Source organism: Thunnus albacares, chromosome 14 (assembly GCF_914725855.1).
Source record: "Thunnus albacares chromosome 14, fThuAlb1.1, whole genome shotgun sequence".
NCBI classification, from domain to species: domain Eukaryota; kingdom Metazoa; phylum Chordata; class Actinopteri; order Scombriformes; family Scombridae; genus Thunnus; species Thunnus albacares.
In genome coordinates this window covers 13,010,315-13,031,435 of record NC_058119.1, presented here as the reverse complement: position 1 = coordinate 13,031,435, position 21,121 = coordinate 13,010,315, and the positions used below count along the sequence as shown (strand labels likewise).

At 37.2% G+C, this 21,121-nt stretch overlaps 1 protein-coding gene across 3 annotated transcripts in view; it reads right to left on the bottom strand.

The window, feature by feature from the left end:
* khdrbs2 (KH domain containing, RNA binding, signal transduction associated 2) overlaps positions 1-21,121 on the bottom strand; it is a 75,864-nt gene continuing 54,743 nt past the window's right edge. Inside the window, exons 7-13 of one of the 3 annotated variants that reach the window (XR_006407000.1) lie at positions 9,974-10,056; positions 9,298-9,356; positions 7,532-7,628; positions 5,093-5,143; positions 3,293-3,376; positions 2,089-2,155; positions 1-68 (exon numbers count right to left, since the gene is read on the bottom strand). Coding sequence is in view for 1 of the 3 variants with exons in the window: in XM_044371964.1 (XP_044227899.1) it covers positions 7,534-7,628; positions 9,298-9,356; positions 9,974-10,056 (237 nt within the window). In the remaining 2 variants the exon portion in view is untranslated. Of the gene's footprint in view, positions 69-2,088; positions 2,156-3,292; positions 3,377-5,092; positions 5,144-6,310; positions 7,629-9,297; positions 9,357-9,973; positions 10,057-21,121 lie in introns of those variants that run through there. The other 2 variants (XR_006407001.1, XM_044371964.1) reach the window with 2 other exon arrangements.

Sequence of the window (21,121 nt, the reverse complement as noted above, 5' to 3'; positions counted from 1 at the left end):
GGCTTTACGAGTTTTATTGTCCACCAGAAATTCAACTTAGTGTTTGGTTTGCTGGTCTTCATAGCAACCTGCAACACAGAAAACAGAAGAGACAAAACAAACATTGCATACTGAAAGTCAAAAAATAAATGCAAATTTGAACAGTTTGACATTTTGGGAAATGTGCTTATTCGCTTTCTTGCTTGGATGAGAAGATTGAAACCACATTTACACATGAGAGTGGTATCGATCTTCTCATCTTTACTCTCGACAAGAAAGTGAATAAGTGTATTTCCCAATCTAATCTGAAGAGCTATTCATGTGAAAAGTACATCCTCATCTGTCTAAATTGATTCTATAAATGTATGACAAATGACACTTGTGTCCTTGCTGCGCAGTAGTTTCTATATGCAGCAGGCCTTTGAGCCCTCACTCTGACATTTTGGCTGGTTGTGCATCAAATGCGGTACGGCAATTCTCCTCGATCCACTGGCTGTCTCTTTATGAATCCCGCAGTTATAATCTGTCAACATGCGTCTGACATCCAGGGTGATGTTCTGTATGGAAATGCAGCTTTTAGCAAGAGACAATCAGCTCGTCCTTGAGATAGAGATGGAAAGAGATTGACCTCCTCTCTCCCACCTCAACCTTTTCAAATGAGCTTTTATTGTCTCGTTAAGGACAAATAGGTGCAATTATTCAAGAAAATAAGGCACTAAGCATGACAATTGGCATGAGTGAACAAGCAGCCATCATTTATTTGTTCACACATCCCTTGACTGAATTAGTGAGTACAGCATGCTGCATATCTGAGGATGTCTCTCTCTCTCTCTCAGCCAATTTTGAACATAAGCAGATGGTATCATTACGTCACCGCAGGATGCGTGTTGGTAACTCAAGATGTACAACATGTATATTCAGACATACATGTATACATACATATGTATATGTATGTGTGTAAATATTTATGCATTCTTTTTCTTTTCCCGTCTCATTACTAAGTCGGTGACACCAGCAGAGTAAGATTTAGGACACTTTCGTGGGAATAGTTTGACATTTGGTGAAATGTGGTTACTTGCTTTCTCACCCAGAGTAGATGAGAAGAGCTATACCACTTTTTATATATGTATTGCAAATATGAAGATACTGCCAGCAGCTTCTGACTAGTTCATGCCAACGTCCAAGTTGCAATTACGACTTTCTGAGAGCTCCGATATATCTGATTTGGAGCTTCATAATACAGAAAAAATCAAGCAAAGAGGGACACCTCGCATCAGCCTCACGTCAGCCAAAGTTCTTTATATAAGTTGATTGAATGTAAATTTACAGTATTTTTAACCCTCACTCAATCAACTCTGTAATCACACAACTACCTTGGGCTGTCTGATGACATGAACGTTCACAAGTCGTAAACATGGGAATTTTTCCTATCTATTCTATGATCTTTACTATGATCTTTACGGCATAAGCACAAAGACCAGACACATGAAGAGACAGCTAGCCTGGCTCTGTCCAAATGTAACATAATCTGATTAAAAAGGTTAGGTATTTCCCCTTGTTTCCTGTGTTTGTGCTAAGCTAAAGCTAACTGGCTACTGCGGCTTTAGCTTCATATTTACTTTACAAACCTAAAAGAGTATTTACCAAAATATTTAACTATTCCTTTAAATAAAAGTTCTGGTTTTGAAAACCTTTTGGCCAATGTTAACCCCAGTTAGCATAGGAATTGTAAGAATGGTGAACACAAGCTCTGCTGGAACACATTTCTAATGTATGAGGTTAAGGAAATAGTATCCCAAATGGGTTTTAAACAGTCCAAACATTATTTGATGGCCTTAATGAATGCTGCCATTAACTGTTTGATGGTCCAAAACTAAGCAAAGAAAGTGCTTTTGATCTTGAAAGAACTTGTTCATGGCTTTATTTCTTTAACCACGCTGGTCTGGATGATAACTGTTTCCAGCAGAGTGCTCAAGTATTTTTGCAAAAACAAGAGCCAGACTTTAAATACAGAACAAATAAAATGCAAATTCATAGTCAAAGATTAATTGTGCGAAGGTTTTTCTAATGGTGAAAAGTAACAGCTGACACACACAATCACCTGCTTACCTGTGAGTAATCTTTCCCATCATGTTTCATGTTTCATCATCTTTTCTCTCCAAGTCCAAATTTATCTCTGTGTGCAATAAATAACCGTTGATATAAACACAATGTAGTTTTCACAGAAACAGATGCATAATCAGAGAGTGTTCACTAAATAGACTAATATGTATTCTATTAAGAAAGTTGTGGATGCATAAACAATGTTGCCAAAGGTGATAAACTTGGCAAACCAACAAAACAAACAGCTGCCACTTTTTTTTTTATGATGCCCGAGGCTGCGGCCCAAGACTTCTTAATGGACAAGAATCACTGTGGATTCATGTGTGGATTAACGGCAAAGAGATGTGAAGACAGCTGCAAAGTCTTTAAGCACCTTAGACTCCATTCTTTGTGCAAAACAAGAAGAAAGTACAATGAGTAATGATCCTTTTTTATGAAATCCTTTTTTGTAATCTCGTAATGTGAGGGGAGTTATATCAGTGGCATTCACTTTAAGAAATGCATCAACATCCATAGCAGGCTTTGGGATTTTGGCTGTTCTTGGCTGGATTCGAGCTGGCGACGGGCTTGTTATGAAAATGGATCTGAAAATGCCTTTGGCAGAGGCTGCTTGAACATCACTGGCACACACCGAGTTTCCAGCAACACTGATGACTTCCAACTCATAGGTGCAAGTAAACACGAGAGTTAGTCATAAACAACAAGTCACAGAGCAAACTTAGGAGGGAAAGTGGGGTTGAAAATAGGGAATTTACATTTATTTAATTATAGCTGTTAAACCATAATGCAACACTGAAATTTCCACAACTAGACATACAATATTTTTTAGTTCTTTGGCAGTTTTATAACCTCTCCAGGTATAACAAAACTGGACATGGATTTGTTCAATAACCATCCAGGAATGACTAAATCTGTCTGAACTGCTGAAAAGACGCCTCAGAACATGTTGTTTCCTGTAGATTCTTTAAATAAATAGCACATTGCTGAAACTCCCCACAGATTAAGCCTTGAGAAACATATTACAATGTGATCATTTTGTCATATTACACAGTATCTATTGTCTGCCTTCACTTGATTGTCAAACTGGAAACATCTTGTTCGTTTTGGATCGAGATGACACAATAATTCTTCATGTAACCTCAAGAACTAAATGTTTCCAACTCGGTGCTGTGGAAAAATGGCTTGATGGAGAACAATCTGAGATACGTACCGAGCTGCTCTCCAGACTGACGGCGGAGCTGAAGATGTCTTACAGTCTTCAGTCCTCTGGGAGCAGATTCGTGCGCCTTCTGCTCTGAAAAGAAGCCCGAGTAGAAAGTAAGTAGAAAATTGGAAAAAGGCAACGGAAGCATGATGTGTTACAGTACAGCACAGACGAATGAGAATATATATCGCAACGAAATTGTCTAGTAATTGTACAATACCACTAAACAGCAGTTCAGCACAGTATCATTTAAACAACACTTGTAGCATCGTATAAATAAGCCAAACACTTTCAATTCCTATTATTTTGGTCGCCATTTGGGAGGTTCAGTAGAAGCCAATAACTTACTGAGACACCAAATTTAAGATACAGTAAAATGCTAATTGCAATAGTTCATGCTGCCTTCATCTAAAGTTTGCACAAGCTGTTGTTCAGGCAACTGGCCTGTCACTGTATGATAACATGGTGTGTGAAAGAGAAAGGTGCAGCTTTTCATTAAGTCTTCAGTTTTCAGCCAAAAACAGAATGTTCCTGCTGAACTTCATTGATTAGGAGGATGTTAGGAGGATGTGGAAAAATGAGCTCTACTTGTTTCACGAGGTGTCAAAGCTGAGAATAACTACTGCTCGTGACTGACTTTGTTCTTGATTAAACATTATAATGTATCTAAAGCCTGCTGTAACAAGGACATTTGACTAATTTCTTTATTATGAAAGCTGATCCAATTACATTGTTTGAAAAGAAATTCTCTCAGCTCTGGAGATTTGCTCTGTCTGTTTCCATCCATTCATGAAGATGCTTTTAAATATTAATTGAGTGTGATACAAACTTGTGGGCTTTTTGATTAAAATCAACAAATTTGCTGTAGCATATTTCATTTTAGGAAAAAAATTATGACAATATTGTGAGCAAAGGGAACATCACAGCTTATTGTAGCCTTATAGGAGAAATCTAACATAATTCTGCAACACCGAACAACTAATGATGTTGTATATTGCATTTGTGGGCCAATTTTGTTCACAAATCTAGTTATGTATTATCAGCACAAGTGTGCAATTAAGTCAGCAGGTATCTGTCCGTAGGGATTATGTGTAATTGTATTTAAACAGATTGGAGAGTGTAACACACATACTCAGTGATAAAATAAACAAAGTTCTTCAGTTTAGTTCTCTATATTAATCTCAAATTGCGGCCTCTTGAAGCCAACCTCATATAGCCACTACTCTGCTGTTCTACTTATCGGATGATTAATGATTTCTAATCACATTGCAGTTTTAGTAAGATTTTGTTTCCTTTATCCCTCTTGTTTCCATTATTTTAATTGCATGCTTTGCTGTTTTTTTAATGAGCTGTCAGAGTTATAAAAACTGCGCGCTGTAACATTTTGTAAATGGTGTTAATTGTGAATTCATGAGAATGCGCAGCGAGATGGAAATTACGTTTTAATCCTTTATGAACAGTACGCACACACAGTGAGTCACAAAGAATGTTACTCTTAATCGTAAAACACAAATGGACACATTCAGTATGATTGAGCACTCAGTTGCAAACTTACTCCTTCACATAGACTGCAGCTGGAGGTTTATTCTGTTAGAAACTGTTTGCTATGAGTGAAATTCTGTTTGGAAAATAAAGTCAGCCATGGAGGCCAAATGCACTAAACCTACTGATTTTCTGTTAATTGTGTCTCATTTAAATGTTACTGGAAAGTACATGTAAATCACCACTGACCACTGATAAATAATTCTCTTTTTTTTGTGAAGCCGTCACAGTGTTACTACATTCCTGGTGAATATATCCACTCACCTGTTTCATTCCTCTCTGCTTTGACCAGATCACACTACAGTGCTTCTATATCTATAAGGAAAAACAAGACAGTATGATAAAGAAAATGTCAATCTCATGTTGCATCAGTAATAAACAGACTAAATTACAAACTGCATGCCATATATGTAGTCATTACATTTCATCACTGTGAAAAAAGTAAACCAATTCAAGGTAAATTTCATGAAATTTTATGCAGGAGTTTGAACAAATTTGGGGATTTTATTCATATCACTGATTAGTTTAGCTCGCCGAACATTATTTTAGTGTCGTTTATTGAAATTTATTATTTCTTTTATAATAATTTAGCTGAATTCTTTCTGGAGTATCTAGTTAGAGATACTAAGGGGTTTTTAAATCATCAGTGCATTTATTTGGGGTTAAACAGGGCAGGTTTACTTTTTTTTAAGTGGAAGTTAGATTTGAGTATTAAATTAGTATTATTATTATTGTTACCTGCTTAGTGTTTAGTCTTCCTTTGAGTCCCATGATCTACACTCTTAATGAGAGCCAGGCTTCAGGTGTACTAATCACAAAAGAGAATTCAAATTGCTAAATGGACTTCAGCTTTGATGTTTAAAGCACGTAAAATTACAGTGCATATACAGCTCTCTCAGGTTAAATGACAGGAATGCAAAAAGAGGTTAGCAGAGACATTGATGAGTTGCAGATAAAAGACACTGCACAAAGTGCGCTGTTTTTCCACTCAGCAATAACACACTACCAAGAGGGTGAATAACGACAATGTCGACATCCTGTATGGCTCCATTATGCTCTGCACGAGCCGACTTCAAACTCTGAGTGTATTTAAGGCATTATGATGGTAATATATGAGGATTTCTTACCTCTTTTAACTCCATATCATTCTCAGAGTCAATCAGAGTGTCTGTTTAATGATGTAAAACTTCAGAGGATGGATTAAGAAAAGAAATTTATTAGTTTCTAAATAAGAAATTCAAGGACGATTGAGCAGGAATATAAATTGTTTAACAAATGATTCATTTGGGACAGGCTGGCGGGCTTTCTTTATGAAACGAGTTAGCTGTGACCTGAAATCATGCAGATGTTAAGTTTTAAAAACAAGAACGGTAAATGGTCGTGGTGACAGTTACGTTAACACACTGCAGAAAAAATACAAATTTAAGGCTCCATAGCAACCTATTTAGAGAGTCTTACACATGGTGTTGTGGTTTATGCTGTTTTTATTAAATGCTTTATGTACAAATACAGATTACACACAAGAACAAAGCACTCATTATAAATTACACACTGTACATTGCTGATTGCTTTCAACCCAAACCAAAAAAAAAAAAAATGTTTTGCACGAGTACGATCTCACATCTTAGAATATTTAAAATCACGTTACGCTAACTTTAGTCTGCGTTATCAACTCAGTTTTAACATGATGTCATCAGAGTTTCATATAGCAATTGTGGGGAAACTTGAAGATTGATTTAGTTTACTGAACATTAAACATTTTTTGGAGAGATGTGTAGGTCCGTTAGTCACTTTGTATTCAGGTCTTCAATTCTGGGAAATGTAAGGTTTCCATCTGTTGCCTTTAATGGAGTTCATGAGTTCATTTGTGTTCAGAGCAGTGTGTGGTTCCTCTTTTTGCAAAACCATGCAACAAGTTAACGCCACCACTGGAGTTATACAAAGCTAAGCTTCTCAGACCGATCTGCGGAAGCTTCAAGCCACAAATTAACCACACACCTGCCCTTGATTTATTTTCACTGGGCAAAATAATGAATACATTTACGGAGAGAAATTTGACGTGTAGAAGCCAGTCAGAATCTCATGAGGTTACCTTTTCGCTCTGAGGTATTAGTCTGGAAAACATCCACTTAAAACTGTCTGAGCCCCAAAGCCAAACCAATCAGCGAACTGCAGGGAAAGGGGATTGAGGTTGAAAACCGATGATTTTAAATTTTAAATGAGCGCCACATTTGCTCACCACGAAGGCAAAAATATTGTGTAGTCTGATCCCGGCATTATGGTGGTTGGCTTGTAAACTTTGATTATTGCGGCATTAAAGGCAATAAATGGAAATAGTTTTAAAATAACTAACAGGAGAAAAAAAATCTGCAGTTTAATGTCAAAAAACTGAAATGACCACAGTTTTTTGGGCAGACAGCGGTGGAATGAATGGCATTTAGACAACCAATTTTAAGGACATCCTTCCCGTTTCTTTTCATTTCCTCTCTGTACAGTATTTTTCAAAAAAATTACTCCATCTGTCATAAATAAAAAACATACTGCAACAATGCTAAATTTTGTGGATTTATGTGCTTTATGGGGTTATTTTTTTGTTTCAGTTTCTGAGGGAGACGGGCAAAAAAATGCTGCTACAACATTTTATGAGTAATTTAAAAAAAAATTATAAATAGTCTGAAATCGGAGGTCACATATGTGGAGCACCTTCAGTATCTACCATAGGGATGTTTTCTGTAGCCCCCTCTTGTCAGCCGTAGAATTGGGGCTTTGAGACTGGGTCGGGTAGTTGGCCACTCCTCCTCTGCAAACACAATATAAAAAAAACACACACACACATTGCAGAAAGCTGCATTCACTGCACTGAGAAAGCTGATGTCACAATGTCAAACTGAGAGCACAGCTATTGTATACTATCCTCCCACAATCCATTTAACCAAAGACAAGAAAATTCAGGGAAGTAAATTCCATCTCAGGTACTACAGAGGCTTCTCTCCACAGAAAATTAATTTTATAAGCTCTTTGCCCTCTGTTGGACCAATACTGAGATCTGACTGTCAGCAGCACCTTCCTCAGAGCCAAATTACATAAAGATGGCCACCTCTGCTGCATGGCACATTGCACCGCGTCCAAATAAGAAAGTGTTTATGGAGCAGAAAATCAAATCATTGCCCTCTTGGTTTTGGTTTGGTCCGACCTCAACACCTCAGTGCACAATTCATTGTGCTGAAAATGAATGAGCCTGCAAACCCACACTGGCAACCAGCTTATTGCCGCTATCATGTGACAACATAGTAACTCCACTTTTGGTGATTTTAATGTTTTTGCTTAAGTTGAATGGTTTAAAAAAGGGCTGACGACTCATCGGCTTATGAAATCCGTTAAAAAAAGTCTTACCATTAAAAAAAAAAAATGTTAAAATGAAGCAATTTGAGCAGCTGGTGTTATGGGGATACCTTTTTTTTTTTTTTTTACCTGACAGCAGTGTTGTGTGCACAGCAGAGGTTACTCAGCCAATAGTAACAGCTTTTCTGGACTAAGCCTATGAAGGCACATATCCAAAAGGCAAAACACACACAAAAAAAAACACCTTTACAATGGGCAACGGTTAGTCCCCTGAGCTTCTACTGGCACATTTACTGTTCTAGTCAAATGCAGCTTGTAGCCAGGAAGGTAGGAGGGGTGATGCATGCAGGAGTGGCTCCCTGGGCGAGGATGATTAGAAGTGGGCCGGAACCACAAGGCTTTTCCTTTATTCCTCTGCTGTGAAACATCTTTTAAATATCAGCACAGCAGCAGCAGCAAGGATTGTGTGGCCAAGACTTTTTTTTCTTTGTCAGGAATGAATCAAAACAAGGTCCAAAGATGTTTGTTAATAAGTTATTTTTAAAATCTTACACCGTGTCCATGAATTCAGCTAATTACCTTTAAAATAACAGAGGCAAATAACTGTTGGGCTTTTTTTGAAATATCACTGGCTTAAACTGAAGTGCAAGGATAGCCGTGGAATACATTTCAGCAGAGGAGTTGTTATTACACAGTGAATGTGTTGAAGATCTGACTGTGACAGTAATTAGATGCAAATGAACTGTAATGATGCCATAGATATTGCACAACCTAATGCTGGACTCTCTTAAAGAGCGTGTAAGGCTGCAACCAACTATTATTTTCATTATCGATTCATCTTGTCTGGTCTAGAAAAAAAAAATCAAGATATCTTACAATCACAATTTCATAAAGTCCAAGGTAACGTCTTCAAATTGCTTGTTTTGTCTGACCAACAGCCCCAAAATCCAAAGATATTAATTTTATTTTTTTCATACAAAACAGAGAAAAGCAGCAAGCATTTTGATACATTAGACAGTTTAGACAATTTGTTTCACAAGAAAGAGTGTGAGTCACATTTGGATCAGTTATGTTTGTAGTAGCTCCGAACAACAGTCGTGCAACACATTAAAACAGGTTGTACTTACCATAGTTGTTGTAGGATTCATCACTGGTTCCATGTCCATACTCATAATATTCTGAAATGCTAAATCAGACAGAGTGGAAATATCACAGTCAAAATAAAGAATGTATTTAGATATTTTTGTTTCTGTTGGATGTGGAAAGTTAATTCCACATCCAACTCAACTTCTCTACCCTGTCTCTGGCTTTCAGCTCAACTTTACTTAAGATGTAATTCTTTAAAAACAGGATGCAAATACATACTTTTGTTTCTAAAAAAAAAATGCTAAGTAATTTCCTAAAACATCTGCACCCTGTAGCTTTTAGCAAAGGTTTCTCAAACAAGAGTAAATAGTACATTTGCTGGGGACTATTTTCAGCAGCAGATTAATACACATCTACTGTGCTAGTGAGTATTTATAGCAGCAGGACAGTGTATGTGGGGCTGACTAAAAAAAAATTACAGTGCCCATGTTCATCATAATGAAGGAACATGTCACCCTGTGCAGCGGTGTGACTCATTGATGTGTTTTTAATAGTTTTTGGACAACACTGGAGTTTTATGGCACACAGAGTGATGACCCGTAAGACAGTTATTGACAGTGGATCTTTCACAGGCTAAATAACAGTAGACGAATGGTGACTGAAAAAGCTTTTTTTGTTTATCCAGCATTTGTGTGTTTGCATGTGTGTAAACATCACCTTTTTGATGGATTGCTGTAGTTATCTTCATAGGCTTCGTAACTCTCATCATCATATTCTCCACCGTATCCATCATCGTAGCCCTGCGAGGGAGGAACGCTGTAAGCATTAAAGTTGCCTTGTCTCCTCATCTCTATCCAGTCGGACTGGTTAGAGATTAATATAAAAACAATCAATACGTAGTTCCACAAGCAAAGTCCATTACTTTGTGTCCATAACAGGAGAGGAAACGGGGAAAAATTCATGTCCAACAGAGATTATTGATTAAGGTTTGCAGGGGAACATGTCTCACTAGTGGAGCCTAATGGACACCTTCTGAGTCTTAAACTGCGATATGGATCTCAACTATTGATAAGTAGCTACTCAGGAAACAGGCACAAAAATCCAGCAAGTAACTACAGTAATGTTCAATAAAAATAAAGACAGCATATAGTAAAGACTTCTTAAATGTATATACAGTACAATAGTATAGTTCAAAAATTAAAAAAGCCCATTCTGTTGTAAAGCAGGTAAAACATAATACTCTTGTTTGTATATTTCTCATAAACACATAGCACTGCTCTCCTCTTCGAACACAGATTCTTCCGAGAAAGGCCTCTATTGTGAGGAAAACACCAGCATGAGGAAACTGATAGTGTCAGGATTTCATTTACAATGACATTATGCAATGTAATGTAATTATGTAATGACAATAAGCTGTCAAAATGTAATTTTTTTCTTGTCAAAGGTACAAAAATCTCTGCAGTGAAGAGGCTACTCCTATTACAAATCTCTGTGTTGAGCCTCAGCCTCTTTCCTCCACTTTGTTAATCCAGTTAGTGACAGTTTATATCTACAGAGGACTCTGTTCTCAACCTAGTTATGCAAGTAACCTCATTTTGGATCAATTCAAGTAAACATCATAACTCAGTTAGAAGAACAAACCACAGGAGAGCTGGCTAAGAAGCCTCTAATATTAAATACTCTGATATTAAATGGGTTACTGGGGCATGTGAACATCTAACTTCAGTACGTTGTCATCTGCAAAAACCCTCCAGTGTTCATATAATATTTCACAGATTAGCAGATTAGCAAAATGATCATCAATTCCTTCTCGTGTTTTAAACATAGCTGGACACTCAGAGGCTTGTTGCAAGTGGACTGATCTATCTGACAAAGTACTCCACATAATATTCTGTTAAATGGTTTAGCCATAACAGCTTAACCTAAATAAAATGTTACCTGGAGTAAGGCCAAAGTGTGTGTTGAACAGTAAATTTAGCTTTTGTCTGGTCTGTTTAATTGTTCGATCTTGCTCATTCAGAAGAGATTTAGTGAGGTTTAAAGGACGGGTTCACAATTTTTCAAGTCTGTCTTAAAATAACAGTCAGGTTAATGAACATCGAAATAGGTTTTAGGTTAGTAAATAGGTTAATCTTTCTATAATCATTCCCCCTGTTCAAACTGACCATTAGAAGATCCCTTCATAATGCACTTACAATGTAAGAGATGGGGGCCAAAATTCACAAGACTCCTTCTGCACAAAAATGTATTTAAAAGTTTATCTGAAGCTAATATGAAGTTTCAGTGTCCAAATTAGTCAAATCAAGTAGATATCTTTCAACATTACAGTCTTTTTAGTGCTTAAGTCCCTCTTTTTATTACAATACTTCCAGCACAGCTCAACAGGGAAACATTGTCTAAACGAAACACAAAGAAGTAATTTTATGCTAAAAAGACTGTAAATGTGGCAGATATCCACTTGATAGGACTAACTCAGACTGCTGAAGCCTCATATAAGCTTCAGATAAACTTTTAAATGCCTTTTTGCAGAAAATGACAGTTTGGACACATTGTGGATTTTTTTCTCTGTATTTTGGATCCCATCACTTACATTGAAAGCACATTTGAAGGGGATATTTTAATAGCCAGTATGAACAGGAGGAATGATTACGGCGAGGAAAAACTTCCTTCAGTGTTCATGTGGGCACCTGACTGACCTGAAAAACCATGAAACTATCCTTTAAAGTGCAGGTTTTTCATCATGATCCAAAAGCTTCTACGCCTTTCCAATTTCAAATCAAGCTCTACTATGACATGTTTCTTCTACTCATCAAATGCATTTCAAAGCAGCAGGATACATTTAAAGCCTCTCTGAAGGTGATTTATGCCAGACATGGTCTCAACAATGCATTGCTCTGCCATGTCTGCCTGTAACAATTGACTAATATCATCTTGCATTAGGTGTGGCTGCTTTTGGTAATGCTTTGTGACACAAAAGCAGACACATCAGTGTGAAGGACATCAAGTGCAGCAACGCATTACAAAATCATTTAAGGCACTAACACACTCTCCTGTCGGGTAATGCTGATTCAAACAGCTCTGGTTCCTGTGTAGCTTTATTTGTGCAAGCATGAATTTGACTAAATTAAAGTTAGGGATTATGTCAAGGATTAAGTTGTTCAGGGGATCCAATACTCCTTCTTTTCATACACGAGTCTTTCCCCACAAAGGCAGAGTCAGAGACCTGCGTATCTCAGTAATTGACCATTTTGTTGGCAATCCCATATGACAGAACTCTCCACACTGGCCCATAACAGTAAAGCAATCAGTGGATTAATTTCAGTAATGTTTTATGAAAATAAAACCTCCCTACATTAGAAAAAATTATAGGAATGTGAGGGTACAGTATGTAATATTTCAGTTATTTCCACTGTATTTATTAAAGGAGGGATGTCAACCAATGGACCTTAATATTTGAATACCTTCGGGCATACAAAAAATACCAGTGTTGTTCTTGGTGAATTGAATATACAAAATAAATAACTGTTCAAACGATAACAAGGCTGAATTCATCTGAACACATCAGAGCCCAGTTTACAGTTGTTGGTTGTTTACTGGAAAGATATGTGTGTGCTCATCTCACTGTGAGGCAGCAGGCTATTGATAAAGTTATCTTGGTGTCATGCTGCTGTTTACATTTCCTAACACAGCAATTGTATGTCTGGTTTGTGCTTTTTCACCTAGAAATGTTTTTTTTTAAACATAGTCTCTAAAAAATATTCTCCTTGACTGGTGCTCTGGGTCATCACTTACTGTTAATTGACTGCTCTGTAAACCCCTCCCGCTGTCCAATCATAGCTCAGCAGCCGTAACTATGCTAGAGGCAAACTAGGGTGTTTTGCTATTTATACTTGGTGAGGCAGCTGATACACAAAATAGACCTCAGAGTCCGAACTGAACTTCAAATCAAAGCAGACACACACAAGCTAAAGCAGAAAAAAGTTTTTAGGCACAATATGTGTTGAAAAGATCACCAATATTAACATAATATGCCAACAAGCATCTATGTGATGTTGTGTTCAACACAAAAAAGGCCGGTGTCTTTTTTTTTTGTCTTTCCAAAAACTAAAACCCAAGGAAGAAAAAGTAAGGAATACATTAAACAGTGTGTTTGTCTGCTCTTATGTGGCTTTACAAATGTTAGCATGCCCAGCTAACTATCTTACGCTTGCAGTGATGACCTAGTGTAACTTCCAAAGGAGCAAGCAACATATTTTTAGCTAACTGTGTTATTTTGTAGGGTTACATGATATGTTAGAACAAAAAACACATACAGGGCCGACAAAGCCATATCAAAAATACAATTCAATTCAATACAATTCAATTTTATTTATATACTGCCAAATCACAACAAAAGTCATCTCAGGGCACTTTTCACATGGAGCAGGTCTAGACCGTACTCTTTATATTTATAAATACAGAGTAAACCAAATCCAAGTTTGAATTTGCTAGCTAGAGCTGATAACATCTGCTAGCGCCATTTGTAACTTCAGCTGACAAAATTGATGGCCGTCACCTAGAAATGAGAACCCTCAGCTCTGTGTGAAATGAATTTCAAGTGCTACATCTGCTATTGTAAACTGTGTGAAAGACTGGAAAGCTTGGCAGGCATAGAAGTAACAAGGGGGCATGGAGCTTATGAATGTCTGCTTGCTTTTATAGGCTGCAGTACTTTTTGAACAAAAAATGGCTAATAGAGCCAAAATCCAGGCATCATGTCCAGGCAAGCATCTGTTAAAAAAAAAAAAAAAAAAAATCTTCCTGGTGTTAACTGTCCATATTCTAAGACAAACTGGCATTCACTACAGCAACATACCTTCATGATTTTAATGAGTTAAGTTAAATGATTACTTTTTGAGCATACAACTCCCATGAAAATTTACCAGCATGGCAGCATGGGCACTTAAATCATTATAACTTGGTTGCGTCTATACCCATAAAGTTCACCAAAAGTCTCTTCTCAGGTAATTTCCCCGACTTTTTCGCTGTAAAATCTGCTATACATGTATGGTTCTAACTGACAGGATTTGTATGGCAATACCGAAATGTTCATTACATTAATCATTACTCTGACTTATCTGTAAGCTGACCTCAGTGTTAGTTTGATACACAAAACAAGCTGTGTTCAGATGAGACAAGGTAGTATGTGTATATATTCCAGCCCCTAATTAATGAGGCTTGATTCTTCCAGTTTGACACTCGTCTGTAAAAACAATTAACACTGGTCCTTCTTAACAAGGCAGAGGAAATAAATCAAATGTTAACACAAGGGTGGAGAGTCCTCGCTCAGTGTAATTAGGACAGCAAGAACCTAAAGGCCCTTAGCACTGTGCTTCATTATCAATTGACAAGCTGTATGTCCCTTGACAGTGACGGATCTTCATAGGGAGCTGCCTGTGAATGCCTCTCCACACAGCAGAATGGGGAGGAAAATGAGATTTGCAGCCTTTTGTCTCAATGAATAGATGCCTGCTCTTCATTGTATTCTACCTTTGCAAATTTAATCAGCGTGCACCTTTTTGTTGTAGGTTATAGTCTTAATTTATGAGTTTACCTTTGAATATATTTAGTCAAATTGTGTCATGGTTTCTCACCAAAAAAACCTTGATTTCATTCAAGATTAATGGCATCAGACAATATTGTTGTATTGGTTGAAGAGACATTAAAAACTAGAAATGAGGTATGTATTTCTGATTCTAAATGTTATTGTACTTGTGCTTGTAGAGTTTAACATTAGATGTAGCTGCATCTGTGTGATTCTGCCCTCACAGGCAGCTTCAGTCCCTGATGATACAGCTGGAGCCATTATGCATTCAACCTGAGTTTTTCTTCTATTAAATAATCAAGTGGAAGTAGTGGAAGTGTGTGTGTCATACATCTGTTTTAATAAACAGGAAAGTTCTGCTTGGAGAATTTCCATAATTAATCTAACAAATGTGAACTCAGCAGTGTATCCGAACCTATTGTTACAAAGCAATTACAGCAGATATGCATGTCGTCCTTAAAGGTGGCCTGAGAAACTGCTCTCCTTCCAGAAATATACAGAACTTCACGAATCTCACGCATCTTTTATGCTCATGAAAAAGATGATATGGGAAGATTTTTTTTCCCCGTTTCAAAAGGGTGTCCTTTTGCTTTTTCCACAGTAGATAGATTAGACTTTTTTTTTTTCTTCAAAGCCTCCCAAAGCTCTGTGTTTAATCACATTATGGCATTTCCCGCACAGCCTTGGTATGGTTGCAGGGCTCAGGTTTTAAAAAAACCAAGCTATGCGTTTCAAATTTTACCAGCCATTTGTACAATTCATGGTCTGCTGTCAGGGACAGAATCCTGTATCACTCTCAGATTCCTCTCTTCTATCATCAGCTCTGACATTAAAAGATAAGATTTGATCCAGATGGGATTTGATCTTTAACATTAAACTGAGGCCATGGTCCCAGTCTATACAAAATGCCATCAATCACTCTTTAATCTCCCTCTGCTCTCATTTTGCACTTTTCACACGGAGGAACTTACACTGATTACAGTGAAAGGTCTTGCTTCTGCTCTTTCTATGGGGATCAGAAACATTCATTCGTTATTGCTCGTTTAAAAAGTCACAAAATCATGGTTATTAGTGGTAATTTCAGTACACATTATATCACATACTGTAAGAGCCCAGTAGTAAGAACAATTTTATGATAGATTTAATAATAAATTTTTAAACTGAAGACATCGGCTGCACACAGAAAAAGTGGATAACTTATCACTGGAAAACAGGCCTCTTTTGACTGGATAAGAAATCTGTATTTTAAGCTCTTTCACATTATAGTACAGATGGAGGATTCATTTTGCAGCTTAATGCAGATGGGTGGCTGATTGCTCAGTTTCTTGATGTGATAAGTATGACAAATAATTGCCAAAGAATATAAAAATTCCAGCCCATCATTAACTGTTTGAATTTTCAGTTATGCTTGGCTCAAAATGTGTTTAGCAAATGTGCCTAAAGCCATTTGAGAGCACAGTGGGATGACTTTACCCAAAGGAAAACATATAAGGAATGAAAAAAACCTTGTTAAGGCTGACCACCAAATATTTGGGAGTGTATCTGATGTGCTGTTAATGTGCATATAGGGGATCAAATGATAGAGAAGAAATATTACACTTCCCCTTTATAGGACCAGACTGGACTTTTTGTCAAACTGGCCCATTGGCCAACCGATCCTTTATGGATTTCTGAATTAATGAAGGGTGTATCAAATTTAGTGACACTTGAAGGACAACACTGGCAATTTTCTGCATTCTTCTTATTGTCAAAAAATTTCATGTGCAGAGCCAAACCAACAATGAATTGATCCTACTTACAGGTATTGTGTGTGTATCCAAAGCCTGATATATCTTATTCTTTAGTACTGAAGATCTATGAGAAATTTACACTTTAGTACAATGAAGTTGTACATCTTTAGGCAAGAGGTTGAGATATGTAGCACAACAAGCCAGTGAATCTCTGTAAACAGAAACATGTTCCTGTGTACACACAGTGGCGTCTGCCTTACACGGAACTACTCTCTGGAGACCAAAAACGTGATCACTGTTATTAGTCTTTGGAGCTGTTTCTAAACAAGCTACCATCACCATACTCTTTGTAATAAAGGACCATGTCACCCACTGCAACAATGTGGCTCATTGACATGTTTTTAATGGCTTTTAGACAACAACTGAGGTCTACGGCACAGAGGAATACAATCTATATCAGACTTTGGATACACACACAATTAAAATACTTACAATACTTGTAAGTTGGATCAGTTAATTGCTGATCTGGCTCTGCAGATAAGATTTGTTGACAATAAAAAAAATACAGAAAATTGCCAGTCATATCCCTAAATGTATACTAATACATTAGCATACAAACTAGACAGATAAATCCACCAGACAAACAACAGATGATATGGTGGCACTTCTGCTGTAATATCTTTCAAGCAAAATGGACAGCCTGACAATCATCAATCCTGGGAGGATTTCATATGACAACACGTGAAGAATCTGCTACAAAACTGTGTGAAGAATGATGAAACACATCAGTGCTGACTTGAACACGTAAAAGCATTTGTAGCTCAATGCATGGATGCTTAAATTTATGCAGACTAACCCCACCCCCCCCGCCCCTTCAACCCGCCACCACGGTGAAGCACTGCAATCCACTTCACTTCTGAATCGTTGTTATCCTTTAAGAGGTACAATAATGGTCACTGTCACTGTATTAGTTTTATGACACTGACAGCATGACAGGGTCCATTAATCACTATAGTCTCGAGAGGAATCCCTGGTGCATGATGACCTGCTCCACAGCAGAAACACAGGAACTGTTTGCAGGAACTCACCCCAAATAGAGGAGAAAAACAAAGGTGTGTCATTTATTCACTAAACAGAATGACTGTAAACTACAGGATGCATGCATAACTACATGTGTACGTGCTGGTTATGAATAAGCAATCATATGCAAATTGGTTTCTGCCAGAAGATTGTGCAGTGGTGTTAATAACTTAGCATTAAAGGATGAGGGACGATGCAAATAAGAAATGCTGTGATGCAGGAAACAAAACAATGGCTGCATTAAGGATTTAGGCGTGTGATTGACAGATCTCTGTAATACTGTGTTGTTGTTTTTTTTCCATTTTATTTGAATTTACCCTTATATATTTATGAAGGCTCATAGTAAAATAGTATCCCTAACCTAATAGATTGTAACAGAGAGATTTTTAAAAATGTATTCCTAATGTAAATCTCCAAGTGTCGGAAATAATATTGGCATGTCATGTAAGTGATGGAAAATCTCATTACAGAAAATTTCTCGCCCAATTTACAGACTAACAACAGCATATTTGGATTCATGCAAAAAACATATTTACTGGTATTCAATCAGTGTGCTTGTACAATATTTTAATAAAACTGGATTTACCTTAACACTTAACAACTTAACCTTAATACCATACTTAACTGTGATTCTGTCACATTGAACAGGTAGCTTGTTTTGTCGAGAAGTTCAAAATAAAGAGCAAAACCGACTATACTGACTTTACTAATCTGTTTTTTAATACTTTGTGACTTCCCTTCCCTGCAGCCCTGTAGTCCCAAGCCCATACTGAAAATGAAAATCTTTAAACAAGGGTCACAACTATATCGTTTCACTTTTAAAAAAGGCTAAATAAGCTGGGCACTGCAGTTTTTCACAATTGTTTTTCAAACTGGAGTAAACAGCACATTTGAGGGACTATTTTTCAGCTGAGGATTAATACACATTTGGCACTCCAGTAGTATTTACGGCAGCAGAACAGTGTATGTAGGGTGCACTAAAATAAACTACAGTGCCCATGTTCATCTTAATAAAGGAACACGTCACCCAGTGCAGCGGCAAAGCTTAGTAATGTGCTTTTAATAGTTTTAAAACAACAATGGAGGTCTATGGCACAGAGGAATAAGCTACAGTATATCAGGCTTTGGATACACACATACAACACTTGTAAACAGGATCAAATCATTGTTGGTTTTGGTCTATTCATGGGATTTGTGTACTGTTAGACAAATATGAAATATTAGCAGCCTTAACCTTTAACATCCTGAATAAAACGAGAGATCTCAGTCAATTTGGCCTCAAATTCCTTCACAGAATAACATTCAAACAATACTAAACTGTGCCAATCTGTTTTTGCTTTTGGCAGGCCTTCTTTATATGGTGTCAGTGAGTGATGGGAAAGTGAGGTATTGCAGCATTCTTGTACACCTGACTAGCAAAAGCGAACACAAGCTTTTGTACAAAGAGCTGTAATCTGGGAGGAACAAAGAAAATGGAGTTGTAGTGTAAAGGATACAGCAAGATGAGATTTGTGGGAGAAAGATAAAGAGAAAATGTTGAGTTCATCAATTATAAAGCAAACAATGATACATGATAACCACCAGCTTCCTCACGCTTTCTACTAACGTTTTAAATCAATACCACCCTCGATTAGGTACAATTATGGACATTCTCACAGTATCACTTTTATGAGACAGACTGACAGTTTGACAGAGTCCATCAATCCACAGTCTCAGGAGACATCTACACGATACCCATACATAAAATGGTGCATGTCTTCCCAAAGACAAACACAGGATGCAGCAACAAAGATGCATCTACAGCTGCTGTGTTTCATTAGATTGTATTGTGCAGGATTCTTGTAGTGGAATGACAACAAGCATTACAGCATCTTGTATAGTCAGTGATTGAAAAAACAAACAAACAGCTAAACAAACCTGGACCTTTGTATAAAGAGGTCTTGCTACATTCTGGAAACATGCTCAAAGAAAATTGTGTAATGTAGTAGAAAAAATTGCAAAGTGAGATATGAGGGAAGAAAATGTTCAGGACAAACTCATCTTTCCATAATCCCCTAGTCTCTGTGCTCCCATCCTCCTTTCCAACCTCCAATTACAAAGAGAAGAAATGCCTCGCCTTTTCACTCCTCAGAAATACACAGGCTCTACATCAGAACTCAATTTGGTTTGGTAATGAGACTGCGCTTGTGCATTTCCCCATGCAGACAGCCCAATCTTCAACTGCCAACACACATGGGGGCTTTGCTTAGCAGGAAGGCTCTGAGGAAATAGACTGGTAAAAGTGTTGCCTTTTTCATTTGGATGAAACTTAGAGCTCACCTAGTGTAGTCTTTCAAAATGACCTTGAGAAATTTCCAAGATCTGAAGACAAACACACTTTTAACCAGGGCTTTGAAAATGTTTACAGTCGAATCCCTGCCCTATTTTGAGTGATGTGAGAAAAGATTTTACCGACCATTGGTCAAGGACTTGCCTACACCTCTGAGTGGAATGGTGCAGCTATTCACAATGTATGGTCTTGAAGTAACATCACATTTATAACCAATTATTTTTTATCTCAAGGTCACCTGTTAGCGCATGTTACCTATAGCACATGTTATATGTCCATGTCTAATAGTATATCTGTTTCAGGGAATAGTGTAACATTTTGGGAAATATGCATATTTGCTTCATTGCCAAGTTAGAGGAAAATATCAATACCACTTTCATATCTGTCCTTTCAACATAAGCCTACAGCAAGAAGTCAGTTACCTTAGCTAAGAACAAAGACTGTTCCTTTATTCTTTCTTTTCAGGGAGCCATTGGTTTCCATTCATTTTGCTGCAGAATGAAAATGTACTTGAAACGTGCTTGAAACAGGTAATCCATCACAGAGGATAAGTTGTTACCTTTTTTTAATTAACTTTGCTAAGGGTTGTGTGTTCTGTTGCTGCAAGCAGGCACTGATTTGGAAAAAAAAACTCTCCCCAGGCTTTGACATCTGAGGACATTGTGCAATGCACAAATAACAAAATCACATTATACTTTTCACAAAGTCCAAGTTTGCTCTTCATTTTAACCATGAGGATGTCTGACATTATAATGTGATTATTTGTGGTCAACTCCAAACTTCTTCTTTGGATTGGAATTTAAAAGTTAAGGCTAGCATAATTTTATATTTTTCTTATTGTCAACAAATCCCATGAAAAGACCAAAACCAACAATGTGTTAGTCCGTCTCTAAATACCTTCCAATTAGTCTAAAGCCCATTTGTTCCTGAAGACATAAATCTATAAAAACAGGTCACAGACATGTAGTTTGATTTTTTAAAAAGGCAAAATTGTTTCCTAAAATGGCTGAGCACTGTAGTTTTAACAAATGTTACTCAAAAAAGGGGTGCATATGTTGGGGGACTATTTCAAGCTGCGGATTAATACACTTTTAGTGCTTTAGGCCACATTCACACCAAAACAGGCAGTGAAAAAATGAAGC